At 42.0% G+C, this 16,976-nt stretch overlaps 1 protein-coding gene across 1 annotated transcript in view; it reads right to left on the reverse strand.

The window, feature by feature from the left end:
* The window catches only part of LOC131679795 (serine protease filzig), a 54,386-nt gene that overhangs the window by 10,235 nt on the left and 27,175 nt on the right, over nucleotides 1-16,976 (reverse strand). The window contains exons 2-5 of the mRNA XM_058960541.1: nucleotides 11,915-14,904; nucleotides 11,614-11,812; nucleotides 11,336-11,522; nucleotides 11,077-11,261 (exon numbers count right to left, since the gene is read on the reverse strand). Coding sequence (XP_058816524.1) covers nucleotides 11,077-11,261; nucleotides 11,336-11,522; nucleotides 11,614-11,812; nucleotides 11,915-14,904 — 3,561 coding nt within the window. The remainder of the gene's footprint in view (nucleotides 1-11,076; nucleotides 11,262-11,335; nucleotides 11,523-11,613; nucleotides 11,813-11,914; nucleotides 14,905-16,976) is intronic.

A 16,976-nucleotide genomic window follows, 5' to 3' on the forward strand; every position in this document is an offset into this window, starting at 1 on the left:
TGAATAATGTTGTTCGGCAAAGACACCGTGGCTGACATTCCACGCGCAAATGCCCTTTTACCGGCTTTTAACTGTGGAGTGAGTTCAACGTACAGTGAGTCTAAAAAGTATTTGTTATCCGATTTGACCCTTAACTTACTTTATATGTGCATGCCATGCTTTAAACTTACACATTTATGAAAAAGCTAGACGAAGACATTTTGATCTCACTATACACATGTCTATCAAAATCTTGAATAATCAGGGCTGGTGGATAGTGTGGGTAGTATAGATACTCGAAAATAACCCGAGTGGTTGAAGTGAATGTTGGGAACAAATCAAACATATGGAATTTGCCACGCATGTGTCACGGGCACACAATACGCACGTTTGAAACTTTCGAGGTACGACCACGATTCTATTTACACCAACGCATCGTAAATGATTTATGTGGTTGTAATGCAAGCGTATAGATAGCGAAAATGCGACATATTCCCCGTAACATGCTATGCGTATCTTATTGCCCACTCGGACTAAAACTATGACGCCATCGCTGTCAATTATCGTAAGCAAAACATACGACTTGACTTATGCTAGAATCATTCTATAGTCTTGAAGAAGGGCATAGATGTTTACATATTTTTCCTTCCAATGTACGTGTACCATTATGCCGGATTGATTTGCTAATTTGAATGCAACCATGCAGAAGATAACAAAAATCGCAGCATTCGAATTAACAGGCTAAACGTATTCTACTTCACTTCGGTTATGTCCCTGACATTATTTACTCATCTTTTTCTTCGTGCAGAAGTTTTCATTCCCTTTAACTCTTTCTCATATAGTTTTACTGTATAAAAGCCGGTAATCGAACATTTTTTAGGAAAACGTTGCAAGCAAAAACTTCTATGCACTTTTAAAAATCAATCTTATATCAAAATGCAGGTAGAGGAAATCATGGAGATTCATAAACCGAACACAACTGCAAAGTTTTGTTGGAATCGGCGATAGTCACACTTTATGGTCGGCCACTTCCTCATGGATTCCCTTTTTGTTTTTGACGCTCCCGACCAATCGTTCCGTTCGCATTAATCTTTTTCTTGATTGCGTTAATAATTTCTGAGGTGAAAAATCTCTGGTCACTTTTTGTCGCAGATACGAAGTAATGCCGTTGGGTCCGGTCCGAGTGTTCATGGGCCGATATCCAGGATCCAGACATTAAAATCGTCTATATGCGTGGGTGATAAGCACCCTGGGTGGACAGAAGCCAACGGAAGATAAACATGGATAAAAAAATTCTTGCTCTTCCCATCATACCTCCCAAAGCGATTTAGAACAGGGTACAAGGGAGCACCTCACCTGTCCGTAATCTTTCCGAGACTCAAAATGACATGAGAGTCTCTTTGATAGCGCATCACACGATCCATTGATTAACTATCCTACTTTGTTAGGTAACCCGTATTCGTGCATTATATGCTATAGATTTCGATTGATTGTATCGAATGCGGCTTTGACATATATAAACAGTTTATGAGTGGGTACCCTGTATTCGCGAGAATTCTGTAGGATTTGCCGAATCGCAAATACTTGGTCTGTAGTTGCGCGAGCACTATTGAACCTACTTGATGTTGCTCTACGAATTCTCTTGGGAATGGAGATAAACGGCGATAAGAAATCTATGGCTATCGTCCATCAGAAGGTTAGTAACAGTTCATTATCTTTCTCCGGACAAAATAAGTCTAGAGACCGTGTGGCATCCGGCGTGTTGAAGTATCTCAGCCAAGAATTAATCCACTGGGTTTCTGCGCTTATGTCGCAAGAGGCGACTGACAAGAGCAGTCCTCAAGTAAATGTGTTTCTTCGTGCCGAGGAATGAATCGCTGGCAGGACTAAAACATATCAGTCGTGCACAGAGTGTCGTGGGTCTTACCCTTGCTGTGCTACGCGAATCTCTGACATAGTGAACGTTTGCTTCTTCGTAAATCGTGGGATTCAGATGATGGACGTGTCCTTAATACCCATTTCGGGGTTCGCTACAGGCGATTATAAGCCAACGTGTTTGGTATATTCTAGGTGCTGTACAACAAGTGCTGATGATGAAATGTGTAGTGCTGTGATAGAGTATGGTTAGAGGAGCACAAATTAAACTTCAGTATGAACGTACAGCCACTATGAATCTATCCCGTCTTGTGTAGGAAGAAAAAGCGTCCATAGTTTTGGTTCAAGAATCGTATTTTCATAAAGGAAACTTCTATTTTGGAAAGCTACTTAAACGCATCTACGTAGCTTTCAACAATTGGCATCATAAATCCACGTGAATTTACCTCACAACTCGCGATATTTTTGCTGTCACGGTAAATATGACTGTTGACAACATAAACAAGAAATACGTCTATTGTTCGGCATATTTGCCCCATAATGAACCATCACCTTCTGATGATTTCAAAAGGGTTGTAGGGTTGAAGACGTAACTCTCTGCTCTGGCGGTATTACGCATGAGTTGGAAAACTGGCTCGTACCAAACGAGTTCAACCCGTCGTTTTCTGATCATAAGTACATTGTCTTTGATCAGTTTAACGTCTCGCTAAATATCGTCACATATCGTAATCCAAAATCTACTAACTGGGACCTCTACGAAGAGGGTTTGGCGAATACGGTTTCGTGGGTATCTTCCGACGATTGAATCTCCAAGTGACTTGGATGAGTTCCTGAATAAAACAAACTCACTCATAGTAGCAGTATACCAAGAGACTTGTCCGCTTCGAGTTATGCGTTCCTCTAGAGGAACACCTTGGTGGAATACCGAACTTGTTCGACTCGAAAAGATATGCAGAAGAGCTTGGAATTGCAGACGAAGCGACCGATCGGAGGCATTAAGGTTGACTCGCAAAGCCTACAGAAATGCCCTTCGATCCTCTGAGAGAAGTGGTTGGAAAAGCATGTGCACAAATGTCTCAAGTCTCAACGAGACTAGTATATGAAATAAGTTACTTTTGAAATCGAAAATATTTTCATGTCAGATCGATCAGAACTGCTATTAGTGAATACTCATCTGATGAAGATGTGGTACTCATTTGTCTTTTTGACACCCACTTTCCAGGCTGTACGGAGCCATCACCGTCGACTGTCCCTGTGTTCTTTTCAGTGCTGATTCTTGGGCATTTGTTCGCAAAATTGTGACAACCGAATCGATCAAATGTTCGACTGCGTTCTACTTCAAAGAGGATATGAACACTTCTAGCATATTCTTACTTGTAGTCTTGCAACAGGATTCTACTTCAAAGAGGATATGAACACTTCTAGCATATTCTTACTTGTAGTCTTGCAACAGGATACATGCCATTAGCGTGACGGAAAATAACTGTATAATTCATTCCGAAAGGTGGCCGTGTTACTTATGAGGAGGCAAAGAGCTTTATACCCATCAGTCTGACCACCTTCATCTCAAATCAGTGGGACGTTTACTCGACCACTACATTCGGGATGTTAGCTTGTTAGCTTGGGCGAGCACCCGCTCCATGCAATGCAACATGCATATCAGTTAGGGAAGTCTACTACCACCCTGTTACACAATGTTGTCTACAACATCGAAAAGGCTTTTTCACAATAGCAATCAAGTTTAGGAGCTTTTTTTTCGAAATTGCAGGTGCTTTTGACAACGTGTCTTTCGAATCCATTTTGGAAGCAGCACGAGGTCATGTACTACCTTCATATATCACGAACTGGATACACGCAATGCTTAGCAACCGACATCTGTGCTCATCGTTAAGACAAGTAGAGATAAGGAAACTGAGTGTCTGCGGTTGTCCTCAAGGTGGTGTGCTGTCACCACTTTTATGGAACCTTGTCGCCGATGGCTTGTTTAGGAAACTTAATGAGCTTGGGTTTCCGACGTATGGTTTCGCCGATGATTATCATATTATGATCACCGGTATTTGCAATAAATAACACACTGTTTGATTTGATGCAACAAGCCTTATGTGTTGTTGAGCAATGGTGTCTTCATGTTGGGCTATGAGTTAATCCAAATATAACATCAATGGTGCTTTTCAACGAAGGTTTACAGCCGGAGCTCATCCATTGCAGTTCTTTGACTTATCGCAGATCAAGTTAAGTACGTTGGGGTAATTCTTGACTCAAAACTTAATTGGACAGCTCACATCGATTTCAGGATCATGAAAGCTTGCATGGCCTTCGGCCAATATAGACGGGTTTTCGGCAAATCTTAGGGACCCAAACCCAAGTACATTCAGTGGATCTACACAACAATTTTTAGACCGATACTGGCATACGGGTGCCTTGTTTGGTGGCAGAAGGAAGAAGTAATGACAATTCAATCAAAGTTAAACCATCTTCAGAGGATGGTCTTGATGGCGATGACTGGTGCGTTCTGTGTTTCTGAAACAAGAAGCACTTTCTTGTGCATTCCGTCTTAAGGTTACTGGGCTTTGGAACAGTAACCTAATAGATCGTGCAACCAGCCAAGACTGTGGCCCAAATGGTTACTTGGGACGAGAATACACTTGCTCTTAGTGACCCTTATTCTCAGTTGTAGTTTTTCTTTTGAAATTTTAAATGTGAGAATTCCTCCTCGAGAGGAATGTCTGTCTGGCTGGATGGATGGAGCGACAATTTAAAGAATATGTAATTTGTTTTACTGATGATTCTTTGTTGGAGGGCCGAGCCGCTGTCTGGTGTCTTGTCATGAAATGAGATTAAACCAAATTCATTCTCTTGGTAGATACTTTACCGTATTCCAAGAAGAAATCTTCACGATTATGTGTGGCATACAATCGGCACTTTAACAAAGAATTTGCGGTAAAAGAATCTAGTTTTGCTCTGACAGTCAGGCTTCCCTGAAAGCACTTAGTTCGGGATATTCTAGATCGAAATTAGTAATCGCATGTCGAACTCAAGTCGACGAACTTAGCATTTCAAATTCTATCTACCTTCTATGGGTACCCGATCTTTCCGGTATTGCTCAAAATGAATGGGCGGACGAATTGGTTAGAGCGGGCGCTGCGACTGACTTTGTTTGTTCAGAACCAGTTCTACCGCTTTCGATAAGTTGGATGAAGCACAAGATGCGCTCTTGGGCTGCATCCGAACATTTCAACCATTGGCATAGCTTGCAAACTTGCGCTCAAACACAAACTTTTCTGTCGTATGTGAGTTCGAAAATGTCGAAGCATTTGTTGCATTTTTCCAAGCACAATTCTAGTCATTCTAGCATTCTAGTCACGGCACTGATTGGACATTACAAAATCAATTATCACATGGTTACTATTCAGCGTGTTGAGTATTATTTGGTATGCAACTGCCCTGTAGTAATATAATTATTCCTTCTGGATTGGAGATTCCAGGCTGTTCATTGCGTTGTGTTGTGATTGTATTGTGTGGTCATTTCTCATTTTCCTACCTTTTTCTTTCCCTTTCCCGTATCATCAAGAAAGGGGTGAGATGACATGGCAAGGCACAAATCTCCGAATAACATGGGGAACGTACCAATCGAGCCAATATTCTGATTCCTGATTCCTACCCCAAGCGCTCCCTTGCAAGGCCTTGAAGATAGGCGGGGATAACGAATCTAGTTAAGTAGGGGAGCCCGGGGCTAGATGGGCGGGTGTGGGTATTTTTACTCGATACCCGACCCGAACCCGTACCCGTAGGAATCGGGGCGGGTTCGGGTTTTGCTATCACCGGGTACGGGTCGGGTCGGATACATTAAAAAATATTTATTCCGGGTACGGGTCAGGTCGGTTTTTTTCGAAAAATTGCGCATTTACCCGTTTTTGAATGTTTGAATGACCTTTTCCGCCAAAATCAAAAATGATTACTTATCCTCGTAGAAAATATTAAAACAAGCATAATTTTCCATTTTGACATACATCCGTCCTACAGGGGAGCGAAAATCCATAGATATTGAGCTGGAAGTTCATCATTTAGAAACATTTGATTGAAAAATTTTGCTGTACTATAAAAACAGGGAAACATTTATCGCTTTTTGTAAAGTTTCTCGAGCTTTTTTGAAATATTAATGTTGTAAATTTTCTTCATCTTCATCCACCATTCAAAAAGAAAAACAAGTGCATGGGAAAGATATGTAGTGTATGACTTCTGTTCAAGGAAAATAGTGTAAATTAACCACCAAACAACAAAAATTGTAGATTTTTTATGGCTTTATCGACAAAAATGTTTGGCGTTACATAATTTATTGATAAGTTTAATTGAGAAGCAATGTTCACATGTATATGCGTACATGAGATTATTACAATTAATTCAAAATATGCTGATCAATTGTGCCTTTCTTAATTGCAAGATCACTCACTAAATTACAAAATAATCGGGACGGACAGGAATTGAACGTGTTTAGAATAAAATTGATGTTGGTTTAGATGATTTTTGGAAGAATTGATCTCATCGAAAATTAACTAAAACAAGTTTCATGTAAACTCATATAAACCCCGATTTTACGGTAAAATAGTTTCGGAAAAAATGTCCTCACATCAAGTATGTTATAAGACACTAAGTAAACATAGGATCTTTGTGATTTTCACCCAATCACACTTTCGGTCGAAAATAAGCTTTTCCACTTGAACGTTTTCGTATGTGTTGTATTGAATATTCTCAGAAAGCTATGCACAACGTCACGAAAAGCCGTCAAAAAGCTTTTGCTTCGGCATCGGTAAAAAACGATGTAGAAAAAACATTTTTCAAATCGTCTATTGGCTCGACGTACAAGATCAACCTTCTGGTATTCATGTGAATGGCTCCCATAAAAAGCAGCCGCTATTTCTCAAACGTGATTTTGCTGCAGCTTTTGAGGGTGTTGTACTAGCTATAATGACGCGAGTTTTAGAAGGTTAACAAAGTCGGGGATGTTATCAATCTATTTGTAACAAAAGATACTGAAATAGAAATCAATCTCAACTCGTTCAATTCACGCAATTTACAAAGTGCTGACTGGGATTCTATTCCTCACTGGCGGGGCGTTTTCAGCAATCCTGATAATACCTGAGGTTCGTTTGATCTGACCCTTCGAATACCTTTGTCGACCAAAACATGTAATCATTCCATCATTGAATGTGAAATGATCTCGAAAATTATTGGTTGAAATATTTAATATAAAGGCTAATCTTATACTATGTTCATACTACAGATTTTAAACACGTTATAATAATTAGCAACAAAAAAAATGTCATCAAGATAGCATTAAAACACGTTTTAACTAGTAGTGTGAACGTAGTATTAGGCTTAAAATTTATGCGAGGAGTTTCTCTGTCACATAAGATTAAAAAAAACTTTTTTCTTGATTGTTACTAAAAATGAATAATTTACAACAAATTACTTTTTTTTACTTTGTTCGCTCTCAACCCCAAATTGTTAATATTTAATCCGAACATATTATACATTTTTGTTGTGGGCACTTCAACACCTTTCGAATGGTGGGTCGACTAAGAAAAAAGTGCCAAAAACACGATTTTCAAAAAGCGCAAAAACGATTCTACGAAAAAGAAAATGAATATGATTTCCGCATTCAGCGACCCAAAATTGATTTAGAAAACGCCTTTTTGTAGCTTACTGCAACCACCCCAAACTTGGTAAATTAGGGCCTAGTTTGCGGAAGGCGTAAGTTGGCAGAGTTCCTTTGGCTTCGGTTTTATTAGACATCTCTCGTTTTTTTACTACAAATTATGTAAAATATGTTTTCATATGTTGCATTTCATTTTGTTTTGTAAAAATTTTGGGTTACAGTTTTCGAACGTAATAAACGAATTTTCTTAATTTTGTGGAGTTTGTGTGATTTCCGGTGAGTTTTATTCTATTACGTGAATGATACTATTTTGCAATAGTACACAATCTATTTAAATAAATGAAATGAAAAATGAAAACTCCGTCAACTAGCACCGGGCTTCTCTACTCTTTATTTATTGAAAATCGCGTTCGGGTCAGACACGGTTTTTAATTTATTTTAATTTGGGTGCGGGTAGGATTCAGGTCGGGTTCGGGTCGGGTACGGGTCGGGTTCGGGTTCTGATTTTTTTACAGGCCCGGATCCGGGTCGGGTTCGGGTTTTGTGTTTTAATAAAATCCGGATACGGGTCGGGTTCGGGTAAGCTTACAAAAATAATGTTCGGGTTCGGGTCGGGTCCGGGTACGAAAAATTCCATACCCGCCCATCTCTAGCTAGTTGGCGGTTGGGGTAAGTTGGCGGAATCCCTTTTTCTCTGTTTCTATTAGACATATAGCGCTGCCTCTTCTTGCGTAGCTCAAGTTATGTGAAACCCATTATCCAATGTGTTTTTGTTGCAAAATGATTTGTTTGGTGGAAGTTGTGGGTGATATTGTGTTTTCGAGCATACCAAGTAAATTTTCTAAATTTTAAATTCTTCGCGTTACTTAGGGTGATTTTCAATCTATTTCCCGAATGATTATATTTTTCGATAGCGCGTGAAAAGAGCTTGCAGTATCCGTATAGATATTACATCTATCCACAAACAAAAGTTATTTTTTAAATAGTACTATTTACAGTGCAAAAAAGTCATCAAAAACTTTTATTTCTGGAATTCACTCCAAAGTAAGAAAATCTTTTTCTTGTGTATCCCGTCAATGCAGGAAACATTTATTCCGGCCAATCGCATAAAGAATTTAGAAAATTTGCTTTTGAATAGGGAGTACGCGTCAAAGGCAAAATACCGGGGTATTGAAACTGAAGCATAATAGCAAATGTCGGTTAACATACATTTTCTTGAAAAGACATTCAGCACGTTCCGAAAGGTCCCATCAAGTAATTGAATCTCCATTTAATTGCTTAGTTTTTGGAGTATCCAACATACCGCCAACTTACCCCGGCGCTGGGGTAAGTTGGCGGGTTTTCCGCGTCACATATTTTTATCTCTAAAAATGGAGACAATGCATCAAACACTTTAAAAGAATCAGAGATGATGCCAACAGTCTGCTCTTTCATGCCGCGTGTTCTATTTTGAGAGATCTACCTACATCAATGCGGTAAAAATTGAAAACTGAAAACACCGCCAACTAGCCCCGGTCTCCCCTACCTAGTAACAATGGGGTGTTTAGCAATACAGCATGCTTTGTTGAAATAAATTAATGGTTCCGATAAAACGACACTCGAAAGAGTGTCCAAATGGGATAATGTTCATTTGAGGTCTTTTGTAAGTAAACCCATTTGCAAATCATCACGGCTTACATATACTAGGCTAGCTCGTTAGAGTGTAAACATTTGACGAGAGCGCGTCATAGAAATCGTCGGCGAAAACAATTACATGAAATTCATATATTGTTTGCTGCTAACGAATGATCGGCACCTGGTAAATCACAAGGAAGCTATGCGGATGTCCAAAACCTTTGCTATGATCAGAAAATTACGGTGGGATATGTTTTCTATGGCATGCATCCAAATTCCTGATTTACGCTAATAATCACATAGATGCACTGATTATCCACTGTGTCTAGTGTAATTATGGCGTAATTTAAGTCAAAAATCCATTGCACACTATTTTTTCCACCGTAAGAGCTCAAATATTGTCAATTAACAACTTTCGAGAAATCCGTTTGTTTATCTCAACGATTTCTCTGACGTCACCGAAAACTGTCAATTCGCGGAATAGCAAGCCTCCTTTCTGTGAGCCGTGGCAAATCATGAGATTCTTTCGCTAGGGTGAAAAGAATTGAAAAAAATCCAAGAGGTTATACATATATTGGTACTTTGCTTGAATCTGAATTTACTCCGGAATCACGTGACCAACTGCGAGTTAAATGTCTTATTTGGTTACTAGAAGGTTTTTTGTTTGAGGAAACTCTGCCACTGCGACCACTATTCAGATGTTTGAATCCAATGTAGTTGGAAGCGAGTTGTTTGTTTGTCCACATGTGTCGTCTCACCCGGGTAGTACATTATTAACTTAGCTATAACTTTGTCTATACAGAAGATTTCGAGATACCCTTTTTTGTAGGTGCATTTCCTAAACTTGGGTCTAGTATTTCTTGAGCTCTGCTCCATGACGCTATCGATCAGCGCGCATCGAGTAGCATTCAGCTGTTCATGGCTGAAGGTATTCGCTGGGTACCCAATCGGAATGATGGCCATCGAATACGACTTCGCCATTTCGTTGAAAGTTGGGCGCTGCTCAGTTTTTAGTGTCTGTCTTGGATCCTGCCCCTTCATCTTTTTCGGTTGCGGTTCCTTCCTGCACCCACTGTTGTTCGGCGGCTCCGTGTACGTCGAACGCTGTCGCTTGTTGCCTTTCCTATTAGGATTTTTGCCAACTCTAGCGCTCCAGCGGGTTTGTGGCCGTTTCTCAGCAGCCACCCATAGCGTTTCTTCGCCGCTCCGCTTAAGTGACGAGTTCTTTCTATTCCTCTTGTTTTATTCTCGGAGCCCTTCGACCCACCGGTCGCTCCGCAGGACTGGTCTGTGTCCTCCTTGGTCACAGTCCGATCCTTGTTGAGAATGGACGAAGTGCAGGATACAACATCCTTCAACAAGCCACTATTCAACAGCTCTCCAAGTTTGCTTTCCGCGCAATCCTTCTCCTCTTACACCTCCATCGCCACAATCTCCTTCAAACTCATGTTTACAGTGTTCTTAATGTTTTCCGTTTTGTTCCCACGAATAGCGAGGGAAAGAAAGTCAACCCTTTCAGAGTCCTGCTTGACAGGGTAAGGGCAAAAATACTATGGGCTGTGCCCTGGTGCCCCACAGGCTCACTTCGGATCCTGGTTTTGGGTAGGGTCGAGGTTCGAAGTGTTGAAGGTGCATAAAGTTTACGGTACGGGTTTTGAGGCCCGCCCGTTGGCACCCTGTCATTCCGATGTTACAGCAGAAGGCTGATAGCATCCAGCCGATGCCGGTCTAACGACCAAATGTCATCGATAGACTCACGTGGAGGCATAAGATAGGAAACTTGTGAGTGCTATGAGTACAATTCTTTGCTGAAATGCTGCGAGAGATTTCAGCCAGCACCGGATACCACACGTCTGAAACTTGAAGATTGTTTAAAGATTAATCCCAGAGCTACCGGTTTTCAGCCCTGTCAAATGAACGTTTTGAAAAAGGTTTACAACTACCACACTTACCTATATGTACATCGTAGTGAATAGGACTCTCCAGTTCCAGTATGGCAAGATCGTTCTCGAAGGTGGCCGCATCGTACTGCCGGTGCACAATTACTCGCTTGACGTTCTTCGTGACAGATCGTTTCGTTTCGAGGTCGCTCGAGATGTCGAACTCTCCAAACACCGCCACCAGTGATGCGAGGAAGCTAAAACAAGATTCACGCAAGTAAATTTATTCAAGCTGGTAACATTCGGAACGCAATCGCAGCAAATTCCTCACCCTGGCTGACAATGGGCAGCCGTAATGACGTAATCGTTCGTGATTAGCACGCCGCCGCACTTGTTCTTGGTGAACAGTCCGAGCCACGTTGATTCCCGTACCAGCACCTGCCAGGGCCACTCACCGAACTTGGCAGCCTTTCCTCCGACAACACGAGCGCTCTTCATCAATGGCCTTTGACCGCAAACTTCAGAGTGTAATAGAAAGTAACAAAATAAAAAAAGTAGGATTAGAACAACGTAGGACACGGATCAGAGCAATCCATCATTATTCATTACGTATTTTCCTTGTCCCCTGCGCCTGTCCCTCGATCGTCTCGTTGGTTTCCTCCCCGACGTCCTCCTCTTCCTGCTCTTCTTCCTCCACGGCGTTCTCCTCCTCTTCGTCGATGATTTCGTCCTCCGGGACCGGTGTCGTCGTGGTGCTAGTCGTCGTGGTCGTAGTCGTCGTCGGTCGCTTTGTGGTACGCTTTGTCGCCTATAAGAGCGATGGTCGTTTCTTGAACTGATAAAAGAGAAGGACACATTTGCGCGCGACTTTTCAGGGGCCTCCCGCCGGCACCGGTCGACTGGCACTTACCTTGGTCGGTTTGCGGGTCGTAATTACCGTCACTGGGTCCGTGTCGGCTAGCGTCGGCCGGCTGGTCGGTCGTTTGGAGGGCTTCTTCGAGGTTGATGTCCGGTTCGGTTTCTTCGTGGTGACAGATGGTTTCGTCGTTGGCCGCTCGTCTGCCGAAGGTTTGGAACCGCTGGAACTGCCAGGTTTGGGCCGTGTGCTTGATGGCTTCGGTTTCGTGCTAGATGGTTTTGCCGGCTTGGTTGGGTTGGTTAGGGATGTTGTTGCCACTGGTTTCGAGCCCGAAGATGAAGTAGCAGGCTTTGTCGAGTTGCTCGGTCGTTTTGTTTTGGTTGGTTTCTTTGATGGCTTTGGTGATGGTTTCACTGTAGTCTGCGGGACTGAATCCTGTTCGATCACAGTTGGTTTGACAGTAGTCGGTTTCTTATTCGACGTCGCTGTTGTTGTTCCGTTTGATGGCTTTTTGCTTGGTCGTTTCTTCTTCTTCTTCGGTTTGCTAGTCGTCACCTTGCTTTTCTCCGTAGTGGTGCTTGTTGGTGCAGCTGTTGTAAGATTTTTCCTTTCCTTGAGAATAGCTTCCAATTCTTCGAAGTTACCGTTGAAAGACTCGACAATCTTATTCACTAAAAAGTTTACTTTATCGTCGTCCTTGTTTCCAGAGTTCTCAATTTTCGTCATATTGGTCATCATGGTGGAATCGGTTAGGTTAAGATTTGGATTTCGGACCGGTGGGAAGTTGCTGATGTCATCTGGTGTGGTGTAGAGTTCGGTTTTCAGCGTAGTGGTTTCGACGGGTGCCGCGATGTAGATTTGGCTCGGTGGCGGGTTTGCTGGTATGCGGTTCATCGTTGAATAGGCGGGCGTTGGTCCATAGGGAGAGTATGTGGAGGTGGCAAAGTTACTGAGCACGTTGCTGTTATCTACGAATGTGTAGACAGCGGTTGATGAAATGCTTGGTCCACCAACCGGTCGTTTGGTGATTCCGAAGTAGCCTTCGTCCTCGAAGTCAGCTAGTGATGATACGTACATAGGGGGTGGGGTGTTATCGTAGTAGCCCGGTCGTTGGTTATTAGCTGGGCTTGTCAGTTTGTTGTTCCACGTACTGGAAGTCACCAGCCCTGGAACCGGTTTCGGTGTTATGTGTACGGTTGGGGACGGATTATCTGAGGCACTGGAAATGTGGACGTAGTTTACGTTGGCTATAGTGGAAGGAGTTTGATGGGATAAGGTGGACGATTGTACGATGTACTCGGGAAGCTTGATTGTAGATGATGATGGTCGTTTCGTTGGAGGTGTAGTTATTTTCTTTGTTGGCTGAACTGAAGATACTGCAACAGGTCCTGAAGGTGCACTAGTTGATATGGTGTAGTAACCAGACGATGCGGTTTGATCTGTTTCACTGGTGATGATGATGGGTCGTTTTTGTGGACCAGCTGTGACAACAAGTTTGGTTGGTGGTGGACGAGACGTCGATACGGAGATAGCTGGTGGTTCTGGTTGAGGTCCAGCTGTCGTTCCGTATCCGCTCGTCAGAAGGGTAGCTTGGACAACGACCGGTTCTAGAATGGGCCGTCGCGTAGGCTTTGGACTGTACACGTAACTGGTCGAAGGGAACTTGGTGGACAGTGAGGTACTTGGAGGGCTCGTTTTTTGCGGCTTTGTTATGTAGAAACTGGTTGGTCCATATTTATCGTAATCGATGGAAGCTGTAGCAAAGGTCTCTTCGGATGTGGTCTCGTAGGTTGTCTGGGTTTCGGTTACGTTATCAATTTTGGTATCAGATTCGGTACCTGTTTCGTACTGTGGTCCAAGGTTAGTTTCATTCAACATCAGTATGATCGATTCGATCGAGTGAATGTTGTGCATTGAGACAGTTGGTTTCGTAGTTTGGTTTTCGTTATCTTTGGAGTCAGTTGAAAAAGTATGTACAAGTACGTATTTGTTTGGTTCGGTTCCTTGGGTTGGCTTAGGTTTAGGTTTGAACTGGGGTTTTGGGTGGGTCACTTTTATTGGTTTTTCTGTGGTTTGCACCTCTGTTGCGACTTCGTCGTTAGCGAAATCGCTTGGATTCGCATAACTTATGTCCACTGTGCCGTTCTCGTTAATGAGAACTGTTTCGGCTTCCGGGTGGGTGATATCACTATGATCAAACAGTTGATTTTCCTGATAGATTTGGTTGGCGATTATCTGAACGCCTGTTGAGGTGAAGTCTGTACTCGTTTCGACGGATGCGGCGGGTCCTGTGTTCGCGTCCGATAAGTGATCGTTGTAAGCGTTCAACGAAGATGGTATTTCCGAGCTGTAAACATTGCTCTGCTCATTGGTTTCCACTTTCACGTAATTATTTGCATCTGTCAAACTCGGCGGAGGTGGAGTAATTGTAGTGGCGATTTCAATTTCCTCCGATTTTATGTTGGATGTCGATGGGGAGAACACCGAAACCGCATCGTTAGACATCTCGTATTTGTGCGTATTGAGGCTATTCAAGACAATATCTTCGTCCAAATCTTCATTTGTGAGGTAGTTGTTGTGTAATTTATTAAATGGCGGTTTTTTACTTGTTGCTGCACTAGGAACGCTCATACTGACGTTCTGTTCTTTGGGCGGAGTTTCTTCCAATTTGATGGGTTCGTAAGCAATCTGACCATAGCCCGTCTCAGCACCTGTCAGCTGACTGCCAAATTTTTCGTACTGACTGGCAATGGCAGATGTGAGGGGCGACTGGGGAGTGCTTTCAGTTACATCCGAGTAGAATTGTTCCATCAATGAATCCGTCACAATCGCGACGTCAGTGGTGAGTGGAAGTTCGCAACAGGTTCCAAACAGGAACCCATCCATACAGGCTCCCACCACTTCTCCTTGTCGCTGAAAACACTCGTGGTTGAACATGCAGATTGTGGGACCTCTCCGTTCGGAGTCCCGCTTCAGCAGAGACCTGGTGGCATTGCAAAATTTTGGTGTTATCCGGTAGCCTCCAAAAAGCCTCCGACTCTCTGGAAAAAAGAAATAAAAGAAAGCATCTATTAGCAGACAGTTCAGGAGAAAATTGAATCAAATCATTTTATGTTATCCGTAAGCAAGACTTAGGATTCATCATCCTCTTGTCGGGCCCCGATGGTTGGAACTGCAAGCGAGTCGAGACCCACCAAAGCAAAAATTTTATTGGTACGAGGTTGTTGGTTGACAAGAAAGCGGGTTTCGCGCCGGGAGAGAGGCACGATAAAAAATTGGCCAAACGTGCCGAGAACACTTATTTGCTTTCGTTTTGGTGAATTTACTTACATACATAACTTTCTCGTTGATGAGAGAGAGACAAAGCGCGATGTGAGCCACATGGAAAATTTAAACATTATGCGATGAATCAAATTAGTTTCGCTATAAAATTCAATTGACGTCCATTATTTTCATGGGTTGGAATTTCCAACGACATGCTGCGAACGGTAGGTACCCGGTAATGTAATGTGGGTTGGATGTTTTGTTTTGGGTTTGGTTTTCTTGAAATAGAGACGGTGCTCAAGTAGGTACAAGCGTATGCCGATGTTTAACTTGGTGGTAACTTTGGGCTGAACACGTTTCAGTTTCATGTCGTTTAGAGAAAACTTTGCCACTGAATGGAATATTTTCCTGTGAATGTATATTACTGCGCCATTTTTTTACAGGAAACGTGTTTTGATGCATTTCCATGGTAGGTTAAAATGAAAGAGATTTTATGTGTTATTGAAAACGATGCTTTCGTGAATAGATTCTTCTCTGCAGCAGACAAATTTTTTTTTTTGCGGGTATCGCTAATCTACTCCAGACCCGGAAACGAGCAGAGCACGTCAAAATTGCAAATGAGATAAAACTATTTTCTTGCAAAATCTTGCGAAATATTTTGAATATGTATTTTAATTTGATGTATGTCGTCGATACTGCTTTTATTAAGGCGTGAACGAGTAAAGCCGCAGAAATGGAAACCCGCCAACAGATTTACAATCTACTGCTCAGATTCAATGGAATAACGAAGAAATTAAATTTAACAATTATTTTATTCGTTCAATGTTTTAACTGCAATTTGTTTGGAAACGATTCCTCTTCTAGTGATGAAAGTTTGGTCACTATACACAGCCGATAAACAAATGGGTGGGTAATGCCAGAGACATAACCTGAGTGAAGTAGAATACACTTAGGATTATTTATACGGATATGTAGGTTATCAACGGGATTTTGCGGAAAAGGAAAAGCCTTCTAATTAATTCTTCATTAAAATAATGGTGGTCCTGAAAAGGACCGTTTATGTTTGCTTTGGCGAATGATGCACTGGATTCGATTCTCGTTGGATGCTGCTGACTTCTGGTTTCTATTTCCGGATTGAACTGTTGTTCATGGGTGCGATACTGACATGATTGGTGTAGCTGTAGCGTTATAAACCGTTTATGATTTCTTTCCGCATCGTATGATGAAACTATTATATTGCTGGATCAATTAAAGAAAGATGGCGTTTGGAAATTTTCAAATGATTCGTTATGATAATTATGGTTAAGAAATTAAAATTAAAAAAATGGGAATTATTGGGAAATTAAATTGTGAATTGTTTTCCATCGTCAACTAGTTTTCTTCTTTTCAAATCTGATACATTTTTTGAAAATATTGTTGAAATTTTATTGATGTGACGCTGAAAATGCGTTTGGCAACACTGCCCACTAAATGGATGGTGTGGGAAAGACGCGTATTCGTTTAGGTTATGCTAGTATTAGTAGCAGAAAGGAATGAAAAAGTCCATTGCACGAAAACGAGAGATAAGAGTGATAGTTGTGCGTATTCGCGCGTAAATATTGGTCGGTCGGTTTTCTCATCATTCGTTGTACACCAGAATATCAGTAATTTCCGCGCCATAGCCCGTACCAAACAGACCATCCTTAAGCAGACAGCAACGAAAACCATCCTCGAAAGTACCTCAACCGTTGGGGACGTTGAGGAGCCAAATGCTACGGAACAGGAACTGTCACCCTGTGAGAAATTCGCCGCTATCGAAAGTGAACAGTATTTTCCTCCCACGATAAAACAAACCAATGGTCCTTTTCAG

Source organism: Topomyia yanbarensis, chromosome 2 (genome assembly GCF_030247195.1).
Source record: "Topomyia yanbarensis strain Yona2022 chromosome 2, ASM3024719v1, whole genome shotgun sequence".
NCBI classification, from domain to species: Eukaryota; Metazoa; Arthropoda; class Insecta; order Diptera; family Culicidae; genus Topomyia; species Topomyia yanbarensis.